Source organism: Carcharodon carcharias, chromosome 4 (assembly GCF_017639515.1).
Source record: "Carcharodon carcharias isolate sCarCar2 chromosome 4, sCarCar2.pri, whole genome shotgun sequence".
In the NCBI taxonomy this organism is placed as follows: domain Eukaryota; kingdom Metazoa; phylum Chordata; class Chondrichthyes; order Lamniformes; family Lamnidae; genus Carcharodon; species Carcharodon carcharias.
Genome location: NC_054470.1, coordinates 25,037,193 through 25,057,166, shown reverse-complemented (window position 1 = coordinate 25,057,166; position 19,974 = coordinate 25,037,193). Strand labels below are relative to the sequence as shown.

At 40.5% G+C, this 19,974-nt stretch overlaps 1 protein-coding gene across 7 annotated transcripts in view; it reads right to left on the bottom strand.

The window, feature by feature from the left end:
• Positions 1 to 19,974, bottom strand: part of vps13a (vacuolar protein sorting 13 homolog A) — a 524,014-nt gene that overhangs the window by 455,852 nt on the left and 48,188 nt on the right. For all 7 annotated transcript variants that reach the window (XM_041186720.1, XM_041186723.1, XM_041186721.1 and 4 more), the window contains exons 4-7: positions 17,308 to 17,403; positions 14,525 to 14,626; positions 12,184 to 12,293; positions 84 to 143 (exon numbers count right to left, since the gene is read on the bottom strand). In XM_041186720.1, coding sequence (XP_041042654.1) covers positions 84 to 143; positions 12,184 to 12,293; positions 14,525 to 14,626; positions 17,308 to 17,403 — 368 coding nt within the window. The remainder of the gene's footprint in view (positions 1 to 83; positions 144 to 12,183; positions 12,294 to 14,524; positions 14,627 to 17,307; positions 17,404 to 19,974) is intronic.

Genomic DNA, 19,974 nt, shown 5'->3' with positions numbered 1-19,974 from the left:
GACTCAAGAGACAAGAATGCTACCACTAAACCATAATAAAGATCTCAAGAAGGAAGGAATTAAAAGCCTTAAATCCACAGTACCTCAAGACTTAAATTCTGAAGTGAAATTCCGAATGACAATGGGGAGTCTTGGTTTGTGATCTGCAAATAAGAACAGAATTATCAAAAACATGTACAGCTGGAAAAAGCTACACAAAACTAGACAGAAATGATGATGGTTATCATTTAATGTTCAAATGAATAGCAATTCTCTTCTAGATTGATGTGAACTATTCAAAATGTTTCTGTACTTTTGAAATTAGAGAAAACAAGACAAAGTTCAATAGTGATATATAATGTTCCTTCTAATGCCACTTTGCAGATATAGCAAAACATGATGGGCAAGAAGTCAGCATCCATTTTTTTTGGGCACTATCACTAAACATAAGAAACAGGAGCAGAGGCGGGCCATTTGGCCTCTCATGTCTGATACACCATTCAATAAGTTCATGGTTGACCTAATCTTGGCTGCCCTCAAGAGCTCCAACGTAGAAAATTATACCAGCTGCCATATTGGAGAAAAGCTGTATATGCGCAGTGAATATCCGCTGGAAGTACACAGAGCGGGCAAATCACATCAGCATGCAAATTTGGAGCACAACTCTCCACTAACACCTTTTATCTTCATGCAACTAAATACACATTCAGCAGTAGAAAGGAACGTCCATCAGTGCTCTTTAAAATGGATCATCGATTACTTACAGTTTAGCTGCTGTTGGTTTCTTCTGGCTGTTGCTACAATTGTACAAGTGTCTGATGTTTTCTATAGTTATCTCAGGTTGTGGAAAACTAGCAGGTGCTAAAGAACTTCTTGCTGACTGTTATGACATGGCAGTTGGTAAAGACTGAGTTGTTTAAACTCCAGAGGGAAACTTGAACAACTGTCATAACCTATATTTTCAATTGCTATGTTTGAGATGCAGCTCTGAATTCAGGAATAAAATCACCAAGCCTCAAGAGATTTTTTATATAGAACTAAATTAAACATTTATTAATTTAACAAATTAAACATATACACATGTCTACAAATTACTACCATAATAACTCTTAAACAAATCCCCAAATTAAATCACTCTCAGGTAAATCTTTACCCAAGGCAGCAATAACCCATAGACTTTAAACAGATACAGGCAAAGCACGTTTGACCTTAAGAATTCAAAATGAGATCCCTTGCAATTTGGTTCCTTTGCACAGTTGTAGGCTTACAGGCTGGTTAGATCTTACATGCCTCTGACACACACGCACACACACACGCACACACACACCTGTTTATACCTAGCTTCCCCTTGGAATACAAATTTTCCATTTTATTACTAGCTTTTTAAATTTTACCTCTCCTTTCATTCCACCAATTTTATTAGTAAGCTGAAAAAAAAACATATTACTTAAAGTCTTCTAGCTAGGTGCAAGATTTTACCCATTCTTTTGAATGCTTTATCCAACAAATGTAAATGTACTCTTTGGCTTCTAACTGATTTATGTTTATCTAATTAACACCTCGAAACTGCTATACATCAAAGCACCCAGACTAGCTGGTTTTAATCCAATTAAGCTACTCACACAGACATGCACACAGACACGGACCCTACTACAATTCCAGTTTAACAATAATTTCCAATAACATTATAGGCATTAATATCTCTTTATGACACTGACTTCAAGGCTTCTGCATAAACCAGTTTATCACAGACATGAATTTAGTATGCATTCCACTTCAAACGCAGTGTGACTTCGAGAATGAAAAACAGGAAAAATCCAATCCAGTCATTACTGGTCCATCAGCCAACATTCAAATCAAAGTAATGGAAGGTATCATTGACAGCACTAACAAGTGGCATTTACTCAACAATGTAGGATTTTAGTTCCAGGCCTCATTATAGCGTCTGTCCGAATGTGGACAAAAAGAGCTAAATTCAGAGGTGAGGTGAGAGTAACTGTTCTTGACATCAAGACAGCATTTGACCAAGTGTGGCATCAAGGAGCCCTAGCAAAATTGAAGTTAATGGAAATCAAGGGCAGGGAGGGGAGAACCTTCCAATGCCTGAAGACATAACTAGCACAAAGGAAGACAAATGGCCATTAGAGGTCAATCATCTTAGCCCCAAGACATCACTGCAGGAGATTCTCATGGCAGTGTCTTGGGTCCAACCATCTTCTGCTGCTTCAATGATCTTCTCTCCAACAAAGTATCAGAAGTGGGGAAGGTTGCTGATGATGGCAGAGTTCAGTACCATTGCAACTCCTCAGGCAATTAAGCAGTCCATGCTTGTATCCAGCAAGACCTGGACAACATTCAGGTTTGGGCTGATGTGGCAATTAACATTTTTGCCAGCGCCATGCAATGATCATCTCCAACATCTTCCCTTGACATTCAATGGAATTACCATCATTGACAACATCCTGTGGGTTACCATTGAACAGAAATTGAACAGAATCAGCCACAAATGCTGTGGCTACAACATCAAATCAGAGAAACAAAAGCAAAACACTACAGATGCTGGAAATCTGAAATAAATGCAGAAAATGCTGTAAATACTCAGGTCAGGCAACATCGGTGGAGAGAAACAGAGTTAACATTTCACTTCAAAACCCTCCATGTCCTACCTAGATCTCCACTTGAAATGCCAATTGTTTCTCTCTATAGATGCTGCCTGAACTGCTAGTTATATCCAGTATTTTATAATGCAGAATTCCAAATCTCTGGCCTCCTATAACTAACTCACCTCCTGACTCTCCAAAGTCTGCCCATCATCTACAGGCACATGTCAGGATTGTGATGAACGATCTCCACATGCCTGGATCAGCAGAGATCCAACAACACTCAAGAAGCTCAACACCATCCAGTACAAAGCAGCCCACTTGATTGGCACCCCATCCACCACCTTAAACATTCATTCCCTCCACCACCAGAACACCTTGGCTGCAGAGTGTATCATTTCGAAGATGCACCTTGGCAACTTGCCACAGGTTCTTTCCAAGCCTCCCAAACCAGCAACCGCTATCACCTAGAGACAAAGATCATGGGTGCACTACCAGTTCCAAGTCATACACTAACCCGACTTGGAAATCTCCAGCCATTTCTTCATCAGCATTGGGTCAAATTCCAGGAACGCCCTACCTTCACCACATAGACTACAGCTTTTCAATGTAGCAGCTCACCAACACCTACTCAAAATTACTGATGGATGGGCAATAAATGCAAGCCTTGCTAGTGACACCAAATAATGTAAATTAATTAAAAATAAAAGAAAAAAGGATGAGGAGGAAGGGGAAAGCAGGAGGCCACATTTGCCTACGACATTCAGAGAGCAACTTTCCTACCTGAATCTCAGTGAAGAACAAAGTGGAACACATTACTGAAATCTGTCACCTGCTGCAGCCAGATCTGTAACCTCAGAACATGTCAAAGACCACACTGCCAGTGGTTCTGGCAATAATCTTATGGATCCAGCTCCTTCCATCTGGAACTGGGGACATTTTAAATATCTGGTAGTTAGCTTTCTACTGTTGCATAAGTCACTGAAGCTCTCTACTCAAAAAGTAGCTACATTTTAATTTGCTATTGCCAGAGACAAGCCGTTAAGGCAAGTACCTGGCTTTGCTAGGACTGCAGGGTGTCACTGACATCCAGGCGGTGCGAACACCACCAACTGGGAGTTCCCCTCCAAGTCACTCACCATCCTAACTTGGAAATATATCACCGATCCTTCACTGTCGCTGTGTCAAAATCCTGGATCTCCCTTCCTAGCAGCACTGTGGGTGTACCTACCACATGGACTGCAGCAGTTCAAGGCAGCAACTCATCACCACCTTCGCAAGGGCAATTAGGGATAGGCAATAAATGCTGGCATAGCTAGAGACACCCACATCCCATGAGTGAATAAAAAAAAAACACCTACATCGCTTCATGGGCACTATGTCAACTCTGTCCCATACCAGAGTTAAAAGTAATTGAAACCCCCTCATTGTGCAGCTGGTGTGGGGCCAGGGTCTGCACTTCATGCAGGTCAATGTCTTTTTCCTGACAGCAGATACGATGTCTACGTTAAATGGCAGACTGCTGAGTCAGCCGTTAAGTCACCATTGCAAACCACAGGATGGCTACCATTGGAACTATCTGCTGACCACATGGCTGATGAATCTACTCCACTCATGTGTTTTACATGCATACAATACATGCTGCTACACAAAATGTAATGTAGCAGATCAGTGGTGAAACAACATCATGCCACCTGGAAGACCTGCTCTGGAGGAATACCAATGCTCGGCTGAGCAGATGTTAAGATTTGCGGTGATCTGCTGCAACCCTAGCCGCCAGCTGTACAATGAGCAGCTGAGAAGCAGGAGGAGGAGGAGCGGGGAGGGGGAATCTGGACAACCCCTATCCGGACTGGCTAAGTGAACCGTGAAAGTAGGTTAAGGGGTAGGCCACTAGAAACGCATTACAGATATTTAGGGAGATATTTATTAACGCTCAGCAAAGATACATTCCAGTGAGAAATTCTGTGGCTAACTAAAGAAGTTAAATATAGTATTAAATCAAAAGAAAAAGCAAACAATTCCACAGAGTTTAGACAGAATTTAAACACCAGCAAGGAATGACAAAAATGGTAATAATGGGAGAGAAGTTCATGTATAAGAGAAACCTAGTTAGAAATATAAAAACAGATAGTAAGAGTTTCTATAAGTATTTAAAAAGGAAAAGAGTAACAATGTGAGGGCAGGTCCTCTAGAGAATGAGTCTGGGGAATTAATAATGGGAAATAAGGAAATAGTGGAAGTGTTGAACAGATATTGTGTGTCTACCTTCACTGTAGAGGACACAAATAACATCCCAGAAATAAGTGTAAATCAAGAGGTGAAAGGGAGGGGGAAACTTAAAACAATTACAATCACCAGGGAAGGGATATTGTGAAAACTATTAGAATTAAAGGTTGACAAGTCGCCAAGACCAGATGGATTTCATCCTAAGGTCCTAAAAGAAGTGGCTGCAGAGATAGTAAATGCAATGGTTGGAATGTTCCAAAACTCCCTAGCTTCTAGAAAGGTGTTATCAGATTGGAAAATAACAGATGTAACTCCTCTATTCAAGGAGGGAGATGGGAACAGGTAACTACAGGCTGGTAGCATAACATCTGTCATAGAGAAAATGCTAGAAGCTTTTATTAAAGGAGATTACATCAGCACATTAGAAAGTATTAATGCAATTAGGCAAGGGCAACATGATTTTGTGAAAGGGAAATAGTGTTTGACTAATTTATTAGAGCTCTTTGAGGAAATAACTAGTAAGATGGATAAAGAAAAACTTGTGGATATGGTATACTTGGATTTCCAAAAGCCATTTGATAAGGTGCCACATTAAAGTTTACTACACAAATTAAGAGCTGACAGTGTAGGGAGTAATAGATCATCATGGGTAAAGGATTGGTTGGCCAACAGGAAGCAGAAAGAAGGGATAATGGGTCATTTTGGGGGTGTCAAGCTGTAACCAGTGGAGTGGCACAGGGATCATTTCTGGGGCCTCAACAATTCACAATCTATATAAATGACATGTATAATTGGGACTGAATGTACGGTTGCTAAATTTGCTGATGACACAAAGATAGGTAGAAAAGTAAATTGTAAGGAGGACAGAATCTAAAGATAGGTTGAGTAAGTGAGTACAAAATTGGTAGATGGTGTAGAATATGGGAAAATGTGAACTCATTCACTTTGGCAGGAAAAACAGCAAAGCAATATGTCATTCAAATGGAGGATGATTGCAAAACTCTGCAGTACAGAGGAATATGGGTGTCCTGGTACATAAATCACAAAACATTAGTGTGCAGATACAGCAAGTCATTAGGAAGGCAAATGGGATTTTGTTTATTGTGAGGGAATGGAATATAAAAGTAGGGAAGTTGTACTATGCTGGTGAGACAACATCTGAAGTACTGCGTACAGTTTTGGTCTCCTTACTTGAGAAAGGATGCAATATCATTGAAGCAGTTCAGAGAAGGTTCACTCAACTGATTCCTGGGATGAAGGGATTAACATATGAGGAAGGGTTGGACCTCGAACCATTGCAGTTTAGAAGAATGAGACGTGATCTTATTGAAAAATGAGGTTCTAAGAGGAATTGACAGGGTGGATGCCAAGAGGATGTTTCCCTTGTGGGAGAGACTAGAACTAGGGGACACAGATTAAAAATAAGTGGTCTCCCATTTAAGACAGGAATGAGAAGAACTTTTTTCCGAGGGTCGTTAGTCTGTGGAATTCTCTTCCCTAAAGAGCAGCGAAGGCTGGGTCATTGTAAATGTTCAAGACCAAGTTAGATTAGATTTTTGACCAGCAAGGGAGTCAAGGGTTATGGGGTGCAAACAGGAAAGTGGAGTTGAGGTCACAATCAGATTAGCCACGATCTTATTGCACGGCAGGCTTGAGGACTGAATGGCTTATTCCTGCTCCTAATTTGTATGCATGTTCATGAAGAAAGCACCCCTGTATGTTGCCAAGAACCCCAATTCCCCATTCACCAACAGTCTAAAACCTTACCTTCCTTGTCACTGACCATCACACATGGTGGCACAGTGGCATTGTCACTGGGCTAGTACATCAGAGAGCCAGGGTATTGCACTGGGAACCCCGGTTGAAATCCCACTATGGCAGATAGTGAAATTTGAATTCACTAAAAATCTGGAATTAAATGATGACCACCACAAAACCATTGCCAATTGTTGTAGAAACCTATCTGGTTCACTGATGCCCTTTAGGGAAGGAAATCTGCCATCCTTAACTGGTCTGACCTACACGCAACTCCAGACCCACAGCAATGTGGTTGACTCTTAACTGCCCTCTGAACAAGGGCAATTAGGGATGGGCAATAAATGCTGGCCTAGCAGGCGACACCCACATCCCATGAACGAATAAAAAGACAATACAAAATAAAAGTCTCCACAAAAATAACATTCCAAAGCAATTTTTAAAAATATACATCATGCCATATTGCATACAAAAAAACAACTAAAAACCCTTACGCATTCCTGTACTACCCATCCTCAGTGTGCCTTTGCCTGTCCAAGTGTTTTGACACAGTACTACCCCAATTAGGCTGGCAGAGGGTTGCTGACTTTCAGTGAGGGACACTGCAGGTGACCTTGTCAGACAATCTCAAGCATCTCTGAGCCTAGATGGCCTGTCTGCACCATCTCACCATGGGCAGCAATCTGGGCTGGCTGGTGGAAAGACAACAGCTAGGGCACCAGCTGAGTGGCAGTGCTGTTCCAAGAGGACAGCAGGTTTGTGCTCCATGGAGCACACTGCCATTCTGCCAGGGCAGTGCATCAGGAATCCCAGTAATCTGTTTCAGAACAGATTGCTGGATTACTGGAAGACTCTGCAAGCCTTTTTGAACACTAATCAGCAGTGATGAGGGCAGCAGTCTGAGCTTTGGTTACAGCACTCAACACGGAGTGCCTGTTGTTTGTTCTACACAAGAAGCTGCAGCATCAGCCATTAAATGCTGTATCATGGTGGAGTCTACAGCTGTGTAGGCAAAGTTGGCGACTACTTCCATTCTGGAAAAGAGCTCCACGTATTGTGCCAGATTGGTGATGGACTCCGCTAAACTCCCTGATAATGAGCACAGGCTTTCAGGCAGTCTTCCCACTTCACCAAGGGCTTTGTTATGAATCCCTTCAGTATCTTTCTGTAGGCTTCCCCAAAGTGCTCATCTGAGTCCTCATCTGAAGATGCTGGTTTTTAAAAAAAAATCAGAACTGACAATTCTGAAATTTTTATTTTATGTTAAAGCCAACCAACTGAGCTGCCCAAAGATCTTTCCTGCTTTCACCAACTGTCAGTTCTTTGCTTTTTTTTTAAAAAAACATTACCCTTCGTTTAAATTGACAGTCACTGAGTGGCAATTGACTGTGGTTAGAGGAGAAGCGAGCGTGGGAGGGACGGAGCTGCTATTCCAATCACAGATTCTCTCTCTCCCACACTTGCTGTTCCAGCTACTCCAATCACATATTCCCTTTCTCCTGCTTTTGCTGTTGCTCCTCTGATCAAAGATTCTGCATCTGGAGGATGCAGAAAAAGAAAGAGAGAGAGAACTATGCTTGAAGGACGTCATGAGGCAGTCTTTTATAAGTTGCAAGGAGTGTTTATTAACAAAACTTAACTATGAACATATTTACAGTAGGTATGGAGAGGACTCCATACTAGGCCCTTACACATTGGTACTTGTCTGCAGACTAGCCCTAGCTCTAGATCATGTTCCTTCTTACATCATCATGTGAGCAGTATTGTACAAGGTCTCATGTAACACTTTAGGCACCAGATCCTTCTACTACAGAACAGCAAAGCGTGGGAGAGACAGAATCTGCGATAGGAAGAGCAGCTCCATCACTCCCACACTCACTGCTCCTCAAATCACAACTCTTGCCAGTCCCAGGGAACTTTCAGCTTGTCCTTTCCTGCTATCAGGCTGCCAATCGTGGTGGCTGAAGGGAGGACTTCACCATGCTGCTCTCGGATCCCCCCCACCCAACTCTTGGGGAACCTTATTCTTGTCGTGCAGCAGTCTTGCATTTGGTGGCCATAATTTGTTCTTGGATTGGGCCCTTATTTGCTTTGAAGCAACTCTTCAGGTGGAACGAATGCTTGGGAGCACCCGCATTGTCACTCCATTTGAACTATTACTTGAACCATCAGTAATTGTATATGTTATCAATGACTTTGATCATTATTCTCATTAATATTTAGATTTCAGTTTCCTCTGTTCTGTTAATACTGGTCAGGAATTTGGTTTAAGTCAAATTAAGGTAAAACTAAAGGCATTATTCGCATAAGGCATGTTAAAGCTTTTTCTGTCTGTTGGTAGTTGGCAGCACTAACATAATATAAAATGGGCTTCAAAGAGTTTCACGTGAAGTTTAATAGCATCTTTCATCAAAATTCCCTGTGCCTCGTCCACTGCATTGTGTGGATTTGCTTCATAAGAGTCATTCTGGAGAAAACTGCAAATAAAGCATAGAGATATAAACAAAAAACTGCGGATGCTGGAAATCCAAAACAAAAACAGAATTACCTGGAAAAACTCAGCAGGTCTGGCAGCATCGGCGGAGAAGAAAAGAGTTGACGTTTCGAGTCTTCATGACCCTTCCACAGAACAATCAAATAAAGCATGCCTGCCTTTTTGTTACTAAAGGAACCTCATATTTATCTGTGTACGTGTATTTGTGCATGTGTGCTTTTTATTAATGCACAGTCCTTGATAAGGGAACACTGGGGTCACGTAGCTTAGTGAAGTGAGGGCGCGCCAGGATGCAAGTTCACCTAGGATGCCGAAGGGTCTTGCACAAACCCTGTGCATAGAAATTATGGTTTGGAGCCAACTGCTGATGCGTGCAACCAATGAAGAGTGCAGCAATCAGTCAAACAAGTAACATCAAGTTGGCACACTGCCTGCATTACATCCAAGGGGTGTGGGTTAATCATATATTACAATCCCCTTGCCTGTTTTCAGGGGCTATCCAATGTAGCCAACATTCCTTTAATTGATACAAATGTTGTTGTGCCTTACTAATGCTAACAAGTTGCTATTTAGTTTCCCTTTTGTGGTTGCAAAGAATTAACTTGTTACCATGCACAAAATTTTAAAAACTTCGATTTTTCAATTTTATCACTTCCAGCATGTCAATTAAATTAACTGGTCTGGTTTGTAAAGATGAAACTCCACATACCTTCTGAGAAATAAATCATTCTCATTTCTCAGATCCCTCTTGAGCACACTGCATTATAAAACTTGAAGACACTGGGGCAAATTTTCCTCATCAAATGCAGGAATTGAAAGGGGGAACCAATCCCGCATCATGTTTCTGTCTCCATTTCCATCCTACCATGAAGCGCAATTCTCATGGGATCAGGTTCTTAATAACCCTACAGACAGGTCTGCTGCCCAGTTAGTGGCTAGGTGAGCTGTAATGGCAGAAAACCAGGGGAGCAGGCCACATTCTCGCCCAAATCCACAGCTATAAATATGAAAAAGAGAGGATCTTCACCTTCAAAGTAGCCAGAACAAATGGAGAGTAGTGACCCGGAATAGGGTCGTAAAGGTTGGTTATTAAAATTTATTACTGCTCAGTAGTTCTTTAGTTCAAACTTCCACTTTCTTTTTGCATTAAATAAAATTGTTTCAGTGCCATCACCTTGTTTAAACCAGGCTGCAACTAATCAGCTTCAGAAAACTCCTAAAGGCTGCCTGCCCCTATGAAAATATCAGAAGGCAAACACTTAACGAGCTCCCATTGACCTCACCACACCCAATTAACAAGGTGAGCAACTTCACTTCTCTGTTCCTTGCTCTTCCCCCATCCTGGGAAAGTCAGCAGAGTCAGGAACATAGGCATCAAACCGACACGCAGGCTTTCAGCATCAATTTTTCTGCCATCCCACCTCCATTCCATCCTAATTTAGGACAAGAAAGTCCAGCCCATGGTGACAAACTCAGAACTGAGTAATCGTAATGGCAAATTTGAATCACCAACCTCAAGACTTTCTCTTCCTAAAATTATAACCTGTGAGTAATTCATTGCCTGGATTTTGCATTAATAACAGTGAGGCTAATAGCCCTCACCATTACAACTCCATTACAACTGAGTAAATTGGGCAGCAATGTCTGCTGGCTGAACGTGTAGTTAAAAACAGAAATCTGGAAGTCACTGTCAGAGATGTACCCCTCCTCCACAGGGTATGCTGTAATAGTCCTGATAGTGATATCAATGCAATGGTGTAAATTGGGATACTTGCCCAGTAGTTGCCCATTAAAGACACCAGAAAACATTTGGACTGGTGCATCCAGGAGTGAGTGAATTCTTAACAGCTTAGGCTGTTAAAATTTTAATTTTACAAATGTGGAGTCTCATTCCCTCATAAGTTAATAGTGCTGAAGATTAAAAAGAAGAAAACTAATTCAGTCTCTTGGTTCTCTGTTCCATTTGTATTTCTCAATCAATTTCACTTTCTCCATATGGTTTAAATCTGTTTTATACTTCTTGGCTTAGATTCTGTGTCGTTCAGTGATGATTTTTCAATCTGATTGGTTAATTAGCCTTACTGTTTCTTGCCTTGCTCACAGAGACCACAGATACTGCATGGCACTTGTGCATTGTATCAGAGCAAGTCTTCAAATCAAAAGCCTATGAAAACATTGTGGGCAGCTGTCAATGACTTGAATAAAGAAATAACACTTACCTTTCACTGATCACAAAATCTGTTACCACATAAGTCTATGTAGAAAATCCAACTTTCTTCACAATTATTCCATTAAATTAAGCTGATAATTTGTTTCTAGCTTTCTGAATTTTTATGATATTTTTCTCATCCAAATAAAAGACGTGCTCAGATAACTTGTCTTAAAATTGAGTGTTGATGCAGTGCCCTACATTTTTAAACATATTCAACAACAAGCAAATCTCAGTGAGTATGCAAAAACTTATTAACATGGCAATTTTATAGATCATGTTGCCAGAAATTGTTTTAGGGAATCTCAGTCAGGTGTGAGGAATTTAGTCTTCTGTGAAAAAGTGGAAAGCAAATTATACATTACTTGTGTGTCAGCTTTCTTCTTTCTTATTTAAGACGTACTCACTCATTTAGGACTCTCATGCTTCCTCCACAACATTTTGTCAATGGAAACTTAAAATTATTGCATTATCAGGAAATGAAAACTCATTTTTAAAAAACATAACTCATCTCAAGCTCAGAACTACAGTCACTGAAAATTTTACCAAGCATAAAATGGGCAGTGAGTTCAGCTGCACAAGCCAGTGCCCTGAGAGCCAACAGATGCAGGTTTAGTTCCTGTTCCAGAGACTCTGAGTCAAGTAAAGCATACTGTCTCTTACAATGAGGAGAAGAGGAAAACTGGAGGACCCTCACAATTGTTCACTATTGTAATTTAACTGGATTACAATATTTGTACCATCTCATGTATCATTAAAAAGACATTGCAATTTTAACACTATGATAAAACTCCTTTTCTGCAATAAGTGTCTCAGAAGAAACGTTCATGTCTTTAAAAGCATAACTGAAAGAAAAACAAATCTCATCACAAAGGCAAAGAACCTAAGTTAAACATAGGAAGAAACTAAATACTCACATCATCTTCATAACGGATATGGATATTGGTAATTTTGACCTGCAAATTCTTAATAACCTGAGTAATTATTTTTTCAACGAAAGTGTCTTGCTTTTCTTCTTTTGGATTTTCTGTAAAAATGAAATTCAATTTTAAAAACAGCAGTAGTCACACTACTTTCATTATTTTTCCTCCATCTTCAAAAATGTTCTGGCAGGAGGAACTTCCATCATCATCAGAAAATTGTGAAAATATCCAATAGTTTCCAATATGTAGCAGGAAATGTTACATGTCACAAGTGCATACTCAGAAAGTTACCTACTCATATTTTAAAATAAATTCAAAAGTTAACAGATCTTCGATCAACATTTAGGGCAGCTTGCAACTAAAACACCTTAGGAGCTGTAAATTTGTTAAAATGCACTATAAAATTTTAAATATAACTTAAAAGGCTGTTACTACAACACTTTAATATGCTCTGCAATGTTAACTGGTCACTCCTTTCTCTTCAGAGGGGAGATGTTGGCGTATTGGTAATGTCACTGGGCTAGTAATCCAGTGACACAGGACTAATGCTCTGGGGACATGGGTTCCTATCCCACCATGGTAGCTATATAAAACTACCCTCAGTAATGGTGACCATGAAACTATCACCGATTCTTACAGTAAACCAGATAGGTTTTTAATGTCCTTTAGGGAAGGAAATCTGCCATTCTTACCTGGTCTGGTCTACATGTGACTCCAGGCCCACACAATGTGATTAACTCTGATCTGCCCTCTCAAATGACCTAGCAAGGTCAGTTAGGAATGAGCAACAGTTGCTGGCCTTGCCAGCGACGCCCACATCGCATGAAATGAAGAATAAATGTTACAGAACTTGATATTAGATTATATTTTCATACATCAAGGGGAAATCATGTGATTTGGTTCATAATCTGTCAAAGCTTTTCCTTTACACTTCTAAAAGTATATCTAGAAATCTGTGATTTCCCATGGGTAAATGGTACCGGTACTGGTAAATTGTTGTGGTATTGATCTACAAAATGCAGAAATGTTGCAGATTGAATCCCTGGTATGGGATGAGTTAACTGATCTCAGGTCAGGTCAACAGCAGAAAATAAATTAAGATCACACCAGAAATGATGCCATAGACAGCGATTGGGCAATGTTTTATGCTTTTGAAGGGGAATAGGGCAGTTAATCAGATGGGATGGTGGAGCGTGGGGACCCCACTACCTTCTCATCTCCACCCTGATTAAGGTCGTGGCAGGAAGACCATGGGTGGGTGGCCTTCATGCCCACCACAATGCAGGCTCTTAAGTGGGCAATTAATGGCCTCATCCATCTACCACTGGCAGGTGGATCTGATGCCACGTGGGGAGCATGATAAGCAAACCTGTTGCTTGTGGTCCCAGGGGGTTCCTCGTTCAAAGGTCCTCAATGTCTGATCAAGGGACCTAGCACTGGGAAGGGAGAGCCCACCAAGAGCCACCCCATTGCCCTTACTGCTGACCTCCCTACATACGGGGCCCCATCCCGCAAAACCTGTCCTGCCATCACATCATTGACCTGGGTCACTCTGCGATCCTGGGCCAGTGGTGAGTATTTCCTGTAGCAGCTACCATTTCCCTAGTTGGCGCTGCTGAATGAAAGGTTTGCCTGTGTCTGATTGGTCGGCAACTCAGTTGGCAGAGCATCCTACCCACAATGCCCTGATTCTGCGGAAGGCCTGTTAATTGCCTGATTGCCCCTAATTCAGCAGGCCTTCCCCAAGGGATGCAACTTGCGTCTCTCGCCAGCTCAGGCTGCAAAAGCAGAGATCCCTCCATCACCTCCATTAAATGCCCCTCGGTATTTTAAGTCATTTCATTCAATGGAAAATAAAATTCCCCGCCACCCAAAAGTGGCACATTATTCAAAGTACCTAATGGCTAAAACAGCTAATTTAACTAATAATAAAAAAAAATGCAAATGCTGGAAATCTGAAACAAAAAAAGACAGAAGGGCATAAAATACACAGCAGTTTAATCAAATCTATGGAGTGATCAGAGAGACCTTTTAAATTCAAACATTTTTCAGAATTGAGTCACTGTTTCATGTATGATACATCAAATGATTGTCTTTTCCTCTATTACCTCCACCTATCAAAACTTCAATCCATTTGTATGTGAAGTTGAATGTGAGCAAGATTTATACAAGTTTAGGCATATATGAGGTACATACTGGTATATTTACCAACTGGACATCTTCTCTATTCTTTATTTCTCTACTCTTTCATTGTGTAGCATTGACGTTTGCTGATAAGAACATAAATATTATACAGTGACAAATAAAAGGTACAAATATAATCAGTTCACTGAACCTTTGTCAGCAACTTTTTGCTTAGCTTCTTCAATTCTTTGCAATTCTCTCTGCTTCAGTTCTTGAAGCTGCAATTCCTCTTTTTCAGCATCGTATTGGATACCTAAAACAAATTAAAAACGCAACTTACAAATACAAGTGTTAGCAGTCATGACAACTTACACACAATGCCACATGCATTTACATTGTACAATATAGTTAAAATTCACATGGCCATGTACAATTTTACTACTCAAAAACGGCACACAAATACGCTGACTTGTGATAACTAGAGTTCATTTGTATTTTGCTTGAAATTTTTGTTGCTTAATAATAATAGTGAATCAGACTGACTCTTGCAAGAGTGATATACCTTGTAAGTATACTTTCTGACACTTGCAAGTTACTAAAGCAAAATAATCTAGCAAGAATGATTCTGTACCATCTGACTGTTAGATGGTATATACCAACACCAACTAATGGTCAGTGAAGAACTCGGATTCTACAATTCCATTTATGGAAAATAAATATATCTAGCATCTTATTACAACTCAGGAAAACATCTCAGCACTTCGAAGAATGAATTGCTTAGCAAGATTTGTACAGTGAAAAAATACAATCAGTTTTGCAAGTTTACTTTACAGCTAAGACACACCTGATCAGTGCTGGTCATGCAAACTTACACTGGTGAAGCAATAATGCAATGGGGTTTTTCTTAGTATCTCAATAGTTGATTTCCTTAAATTAATGTGCAGTGACAGAGAAAAAAAACTATTTCACATTTTATCAAACCTTTGACTCTAGTGATGAATCTCACTGCTCTTTCTTCAGCTCTTAATGTTTCAGAATATAAATGAACATAATATATTTGATGGGTTCTGGCGAGGCCACTATAAAATTGCAGCAATCCTGGTGACAACAATGCTCGAATTCAATGGTTTGAACACCAGGGTGGCCAACTCATGGGACACTCTGGCACACGTGGTGACCTGCCTGAGAGAGTTGGGGGGGCCGTTTTTTGGGGTAGGTCTGAGAGAGCAGGCCACCAAGAGGAGAGCTGTGTGCAGCGCAGGTGAGTGCATGACAGTGGAGGGGAGGGGGCCACAGCCATGCGCATTGATTCTGGTACTCCTTTTTGCAATTTTTACCAGAATTTGCAATTGAAGCAGAGATGTCAACATGCAGGAATAGCTTAGATAGGCACTTGAAAGAGAAATATAGGGAAATGGAAAGAGATAGACATGTGTGATTGGGATACAACCAGTGTGAACAGTAAACAGCAGACTGTTGGGCCAAAAGGTCTGACTACATTTTTGAATTTCACACAGTTCCAATGTAAGCTACAGTAGGTAAAGCAATTCTAAAGCAAGATTTCTGTTCATTAAATTGTTGTTAGCTGACAATGGTTGTGATAAAGACTTTAGGACTAACTTGCTGCCAGGTGGTACCACATTCTACAAACTGTGAGCGCTTTATATGTACTTTTTGCTGTTGACTGATTTATGATGGCTGTTTACTATTCCTATTGCTGTCAGTGCCAAAAATTTCTATTTACACACGCCGATGGAAAAAAAACACACTAAAATCAGATGGGAACCTTGCATTGCCAACCAACCACCAATGACCTCAACAAGCTAGAGGATAAAATTGCTGATGAATTTCAAGCCCATTGATTAAAAATTGTATTTGAGCTTGCACCCATTTACACTAATTGTGTACTCAAATAATGAACAGAAATTTTGCTTTAGAATTGCTTTACCTACTGTAGCTCACATTGGAACTGTGAAATTACAAAACATAGTCAGACTTTTTGGCCCAACAGTTTCTGTTTACTGTTCACACTGGTTGTATCCTAATCACACATGTCTGTCTCTTTCCATCTCCCTATATTTCTCTTACAAGTGCCGATCTAAGCTATTCCTGCACGTTGACATCTCTGCTTCAATTACAAATTCTGGTAAAAATTGCGAAAAGGCAGTACCAGAATCAATGCTCCTTCCCAATGTAGGACAATAGAAAAAGATTTTTCAAGATGTTTTAATTACTTGTTCCAATGTAGGACTGTAGAAAAAACATCAGAATCAATGCTCTCTCCCAATATTTGACAGTAGTAAAAATACCTCTGAACAAATTCACAGCAAAAAAAGCTTCACCTGCCAACCCTGCAATAAGCTGAACTAGACTGAAATCAGAATCTCTTGTGAATATTCAAATCTTTCTAAAATAAACTTGCTAACCTGTGAAACTAAAACAAATGCTGTAGGAAACAGTAGAATTCTGCAGACAAGACATTAAATGTTTAGATTTATGAAGACTAGACCTCAAAAGTCTTTGTCTTTCATTCATTCATGGAATATGAGCATTACTGATAAGGCCAGCAATTGTTGCTCATCCCTACTTGCCCTACAGAAGGTGATGGTGAGTTACAACACTCCTTACCAAAAAGGAGCTTGAACAAAATCTGGAATTCTGTGGGAAAACCAAATGCAGAAACCCAGAAGTTGCTTTACTGACTGACTGCCTTTAGAGCACTTGCTGCCATATTTGAACATCTTCAACAACCCAACACTCTGGAAAGTTGCACAAAGTGGTAAACACATGCAGCCAAGCTCCACTGATTAGCTTAAAATCAGTTATTAGTATAGCTATTAGCACTCAGGATTATTCAGCAAGTGCTGCCAAATCGCAGCATCACATCAAACAGTGGATATTTTATTTTTGGTCTTGCAAGCATGGGCTGGTTGGGTTGGTCTGTACTCCGCCTAGCACAAACAACCAAAGTACTACAAGATGCATTTTGCTTACTGGCACATGGAACAACGAGCAAATAGATTCCATCCAATGTAGCTTCCACTGCTTGACCGTAAAGATTCTGCCATGGTATCTTCAGTTCAAGTTTAGCTAAGAAAACAACAATTTTTGTTAAATAGGAATTAAAATAGGCAGCCAAAAATCTAAAAGGTATGTCAGAATGGTACCACACTGGGTGATCTTTAGAAACTCTTCACATCCCAGGTGAAGAAATATTTGTAAAGAATACATCAGTCTATGGATGATGTAAGTTCTATCTAATAGAATGAGATGCAGACAAACATGACAAGTTTAACAGAGTTCTTTATTTGATGTAACCAACTTGATAATTGAATGAAATCCCGACGTATTATACGTAGGTTTTAAGAGGGTGTTTGACAAGACAACTCACAGCAGACTTGTTTAAAAAAATCAGGTGTATGGTACAAAGAAATCTAGCATGGATAGAAATTTAGTTATATGAGAGGAAACAGCATAAGCAGGAGTTGCTTGGATTGGACAAGAGTTAGAATTGTTATACTTTAGGAATGAGTGCTCCTCTACTTTTGTTCTCAGTATATATAGATTTGGACTTGGGCATGGGGAGCACAATGTTGGAATTTGCTGATAACAGAAAATTACATAGTTTGAAAAAGAAAAAAGAATGTTAAAAACACTAGCAAGACAGACAATTTAGCAGAATGAGAAGAAACAAACAAATGCGATTTGCTATGAAATGAACTTTTAACTCTGCTGTCATCACCCTTTTCCTTAAAAACAAACAACCACTGACCCCACCAGCCTTGCAAGCTACCATCCCATCTCCAAATTCCTTTTTCACTCCAAACTCCTTGAATGTGTTGTCATTTCTTAAATTTGTTACCAGATTTCCCAGAACTCTTGTTTGAATCCATCCCAACAGGTTTCCGCCCCTACCATTGTACCAAAATAGCTCTCAAAGTCACAAATGACATCCAATGTGATGTGACAAAGGGAAACCTTTCCTCATCTTTCTTAACTTGTCTATAGCCTTTGACACAGTTGACCACATCATCCTCCTCCAACTCCTTTCTACAGTCATCTAGCTGGGTGGGCCTACTCTCACCTAGTTCCATTCTTATTCTATCTAAGTCATAACTAGAGGTTTCTCTTCCTGTTCCCAAATAGTCCATGTCCTCCAAGGAACTATTCCTGGCATACTGCAACCACCCCCCCAATCTATTTCTTATCTATATGCTGCCCTTCAGTGACATGATTTGAAGGCACAATATTAGTTTTCACACGTATGCTGACAACATCTCTACCTCACTATCAAATCTCTCGACTCTACCACTGTTGCTAAATTAACAAACTGTTTATTCCACATCCAGAACTGGAGAAGAATTCTTGGGAAGAATTTCCTCCAGTTAAATATTGTGAAGATTTAAGCCACTGTTTTCGGTCTCCACACTAAAACTGTGTTCGCTAGCTACTGACTCCATCCCTCTCCCTGGCAAGTGAGAGATTAAGCAATTCTGTTCGCAACCTTGGTGTCACCTTGGTGTCACACTTGGTCCAGAGGTGAGCTTTGTGCCATCGCTAAGATCACATCTATAACATTGCCCTGGCTCATTTCTCAGCTCATTTTTAAAATTTCGTTCGTGAGCGTGGGATGTGGGCATCGCTGTTCGGAGGGCATTTTTTTTTTTAAAAAAAGTCAACCACATAAAGGTCAGACTAGGGAAGGACAGCAGATTTCCTTCCCTAAAGGGCATTAGTGAACCAAATGGATCTTTATGACAATTAACAATGGTTTCATGGTTATCACTAGACTTTTAATTCCAGATATTTATTGAATTCAAATTCTGCCATCCTTGGTGGGATTTGAACCCGGGTCTCCAGAGCATTACCCTGGGTGTCTGGATTACCAGTCCAGTGACAATAACACTACGCCACCACGTTCCCCTTATAAATACTCAAATAGCAAAGGTTATAAAAAGTAATAAGATACCCAGAAATAGTGCAGAAGTAACAAAAATTGGTACAGTCTACTAAAAATTTGAAGTGACAATCTGGTCCGCTTTAAGGCCTACTAAGGAGCAAGTAAGGCAAAACAGAAAATGCTGGAAACACCAGCAGGTCTGGCAGCATCTATAGAGAGAGAAACAGTTAATGGGCTGGATTTTCATGGAGTTGGGGAGGCTCCATGGAGGTGTGAAAATGACAGCCAGGACTCCCGACCCTATTTCCAGGGCTCCAAATTTCACCAGTGCGGGTTAAAGATGAGTGCTGCTGCGGGTCATGAGCCCCTCACCTTGCAGTCCTGACCTGGCTGCTCCATAGCTGGGATTGGCATGGCCTAGTCCTCCATAATTTTCATGGAGTTGGGCCAGCTTTTAAAGGACTGGTGTTTCACAGCACCTCAGAGGTGTCGTGAACCATAATCTGGATGAGGGAACCTTTTGAAAGCTAAGTTCAAAAGGCCATACCCATGCCAATTTGAATCCTCTTTATCTTGTATAATTAAACATCATGCAATTGACAGACTAGATCAGAGCCAGAGCTGTCAATTAAACAGTGTTTTCCCAGGGGGCACAGCTTTAATGGATGTCTGGGCTCTCAGCCAAGGACAGAGAGATCAGAGTGGCATGGTGGAGACTTAAAATTACAGGCAACTGAAAGCTCAGGTCATATTTGTGGACT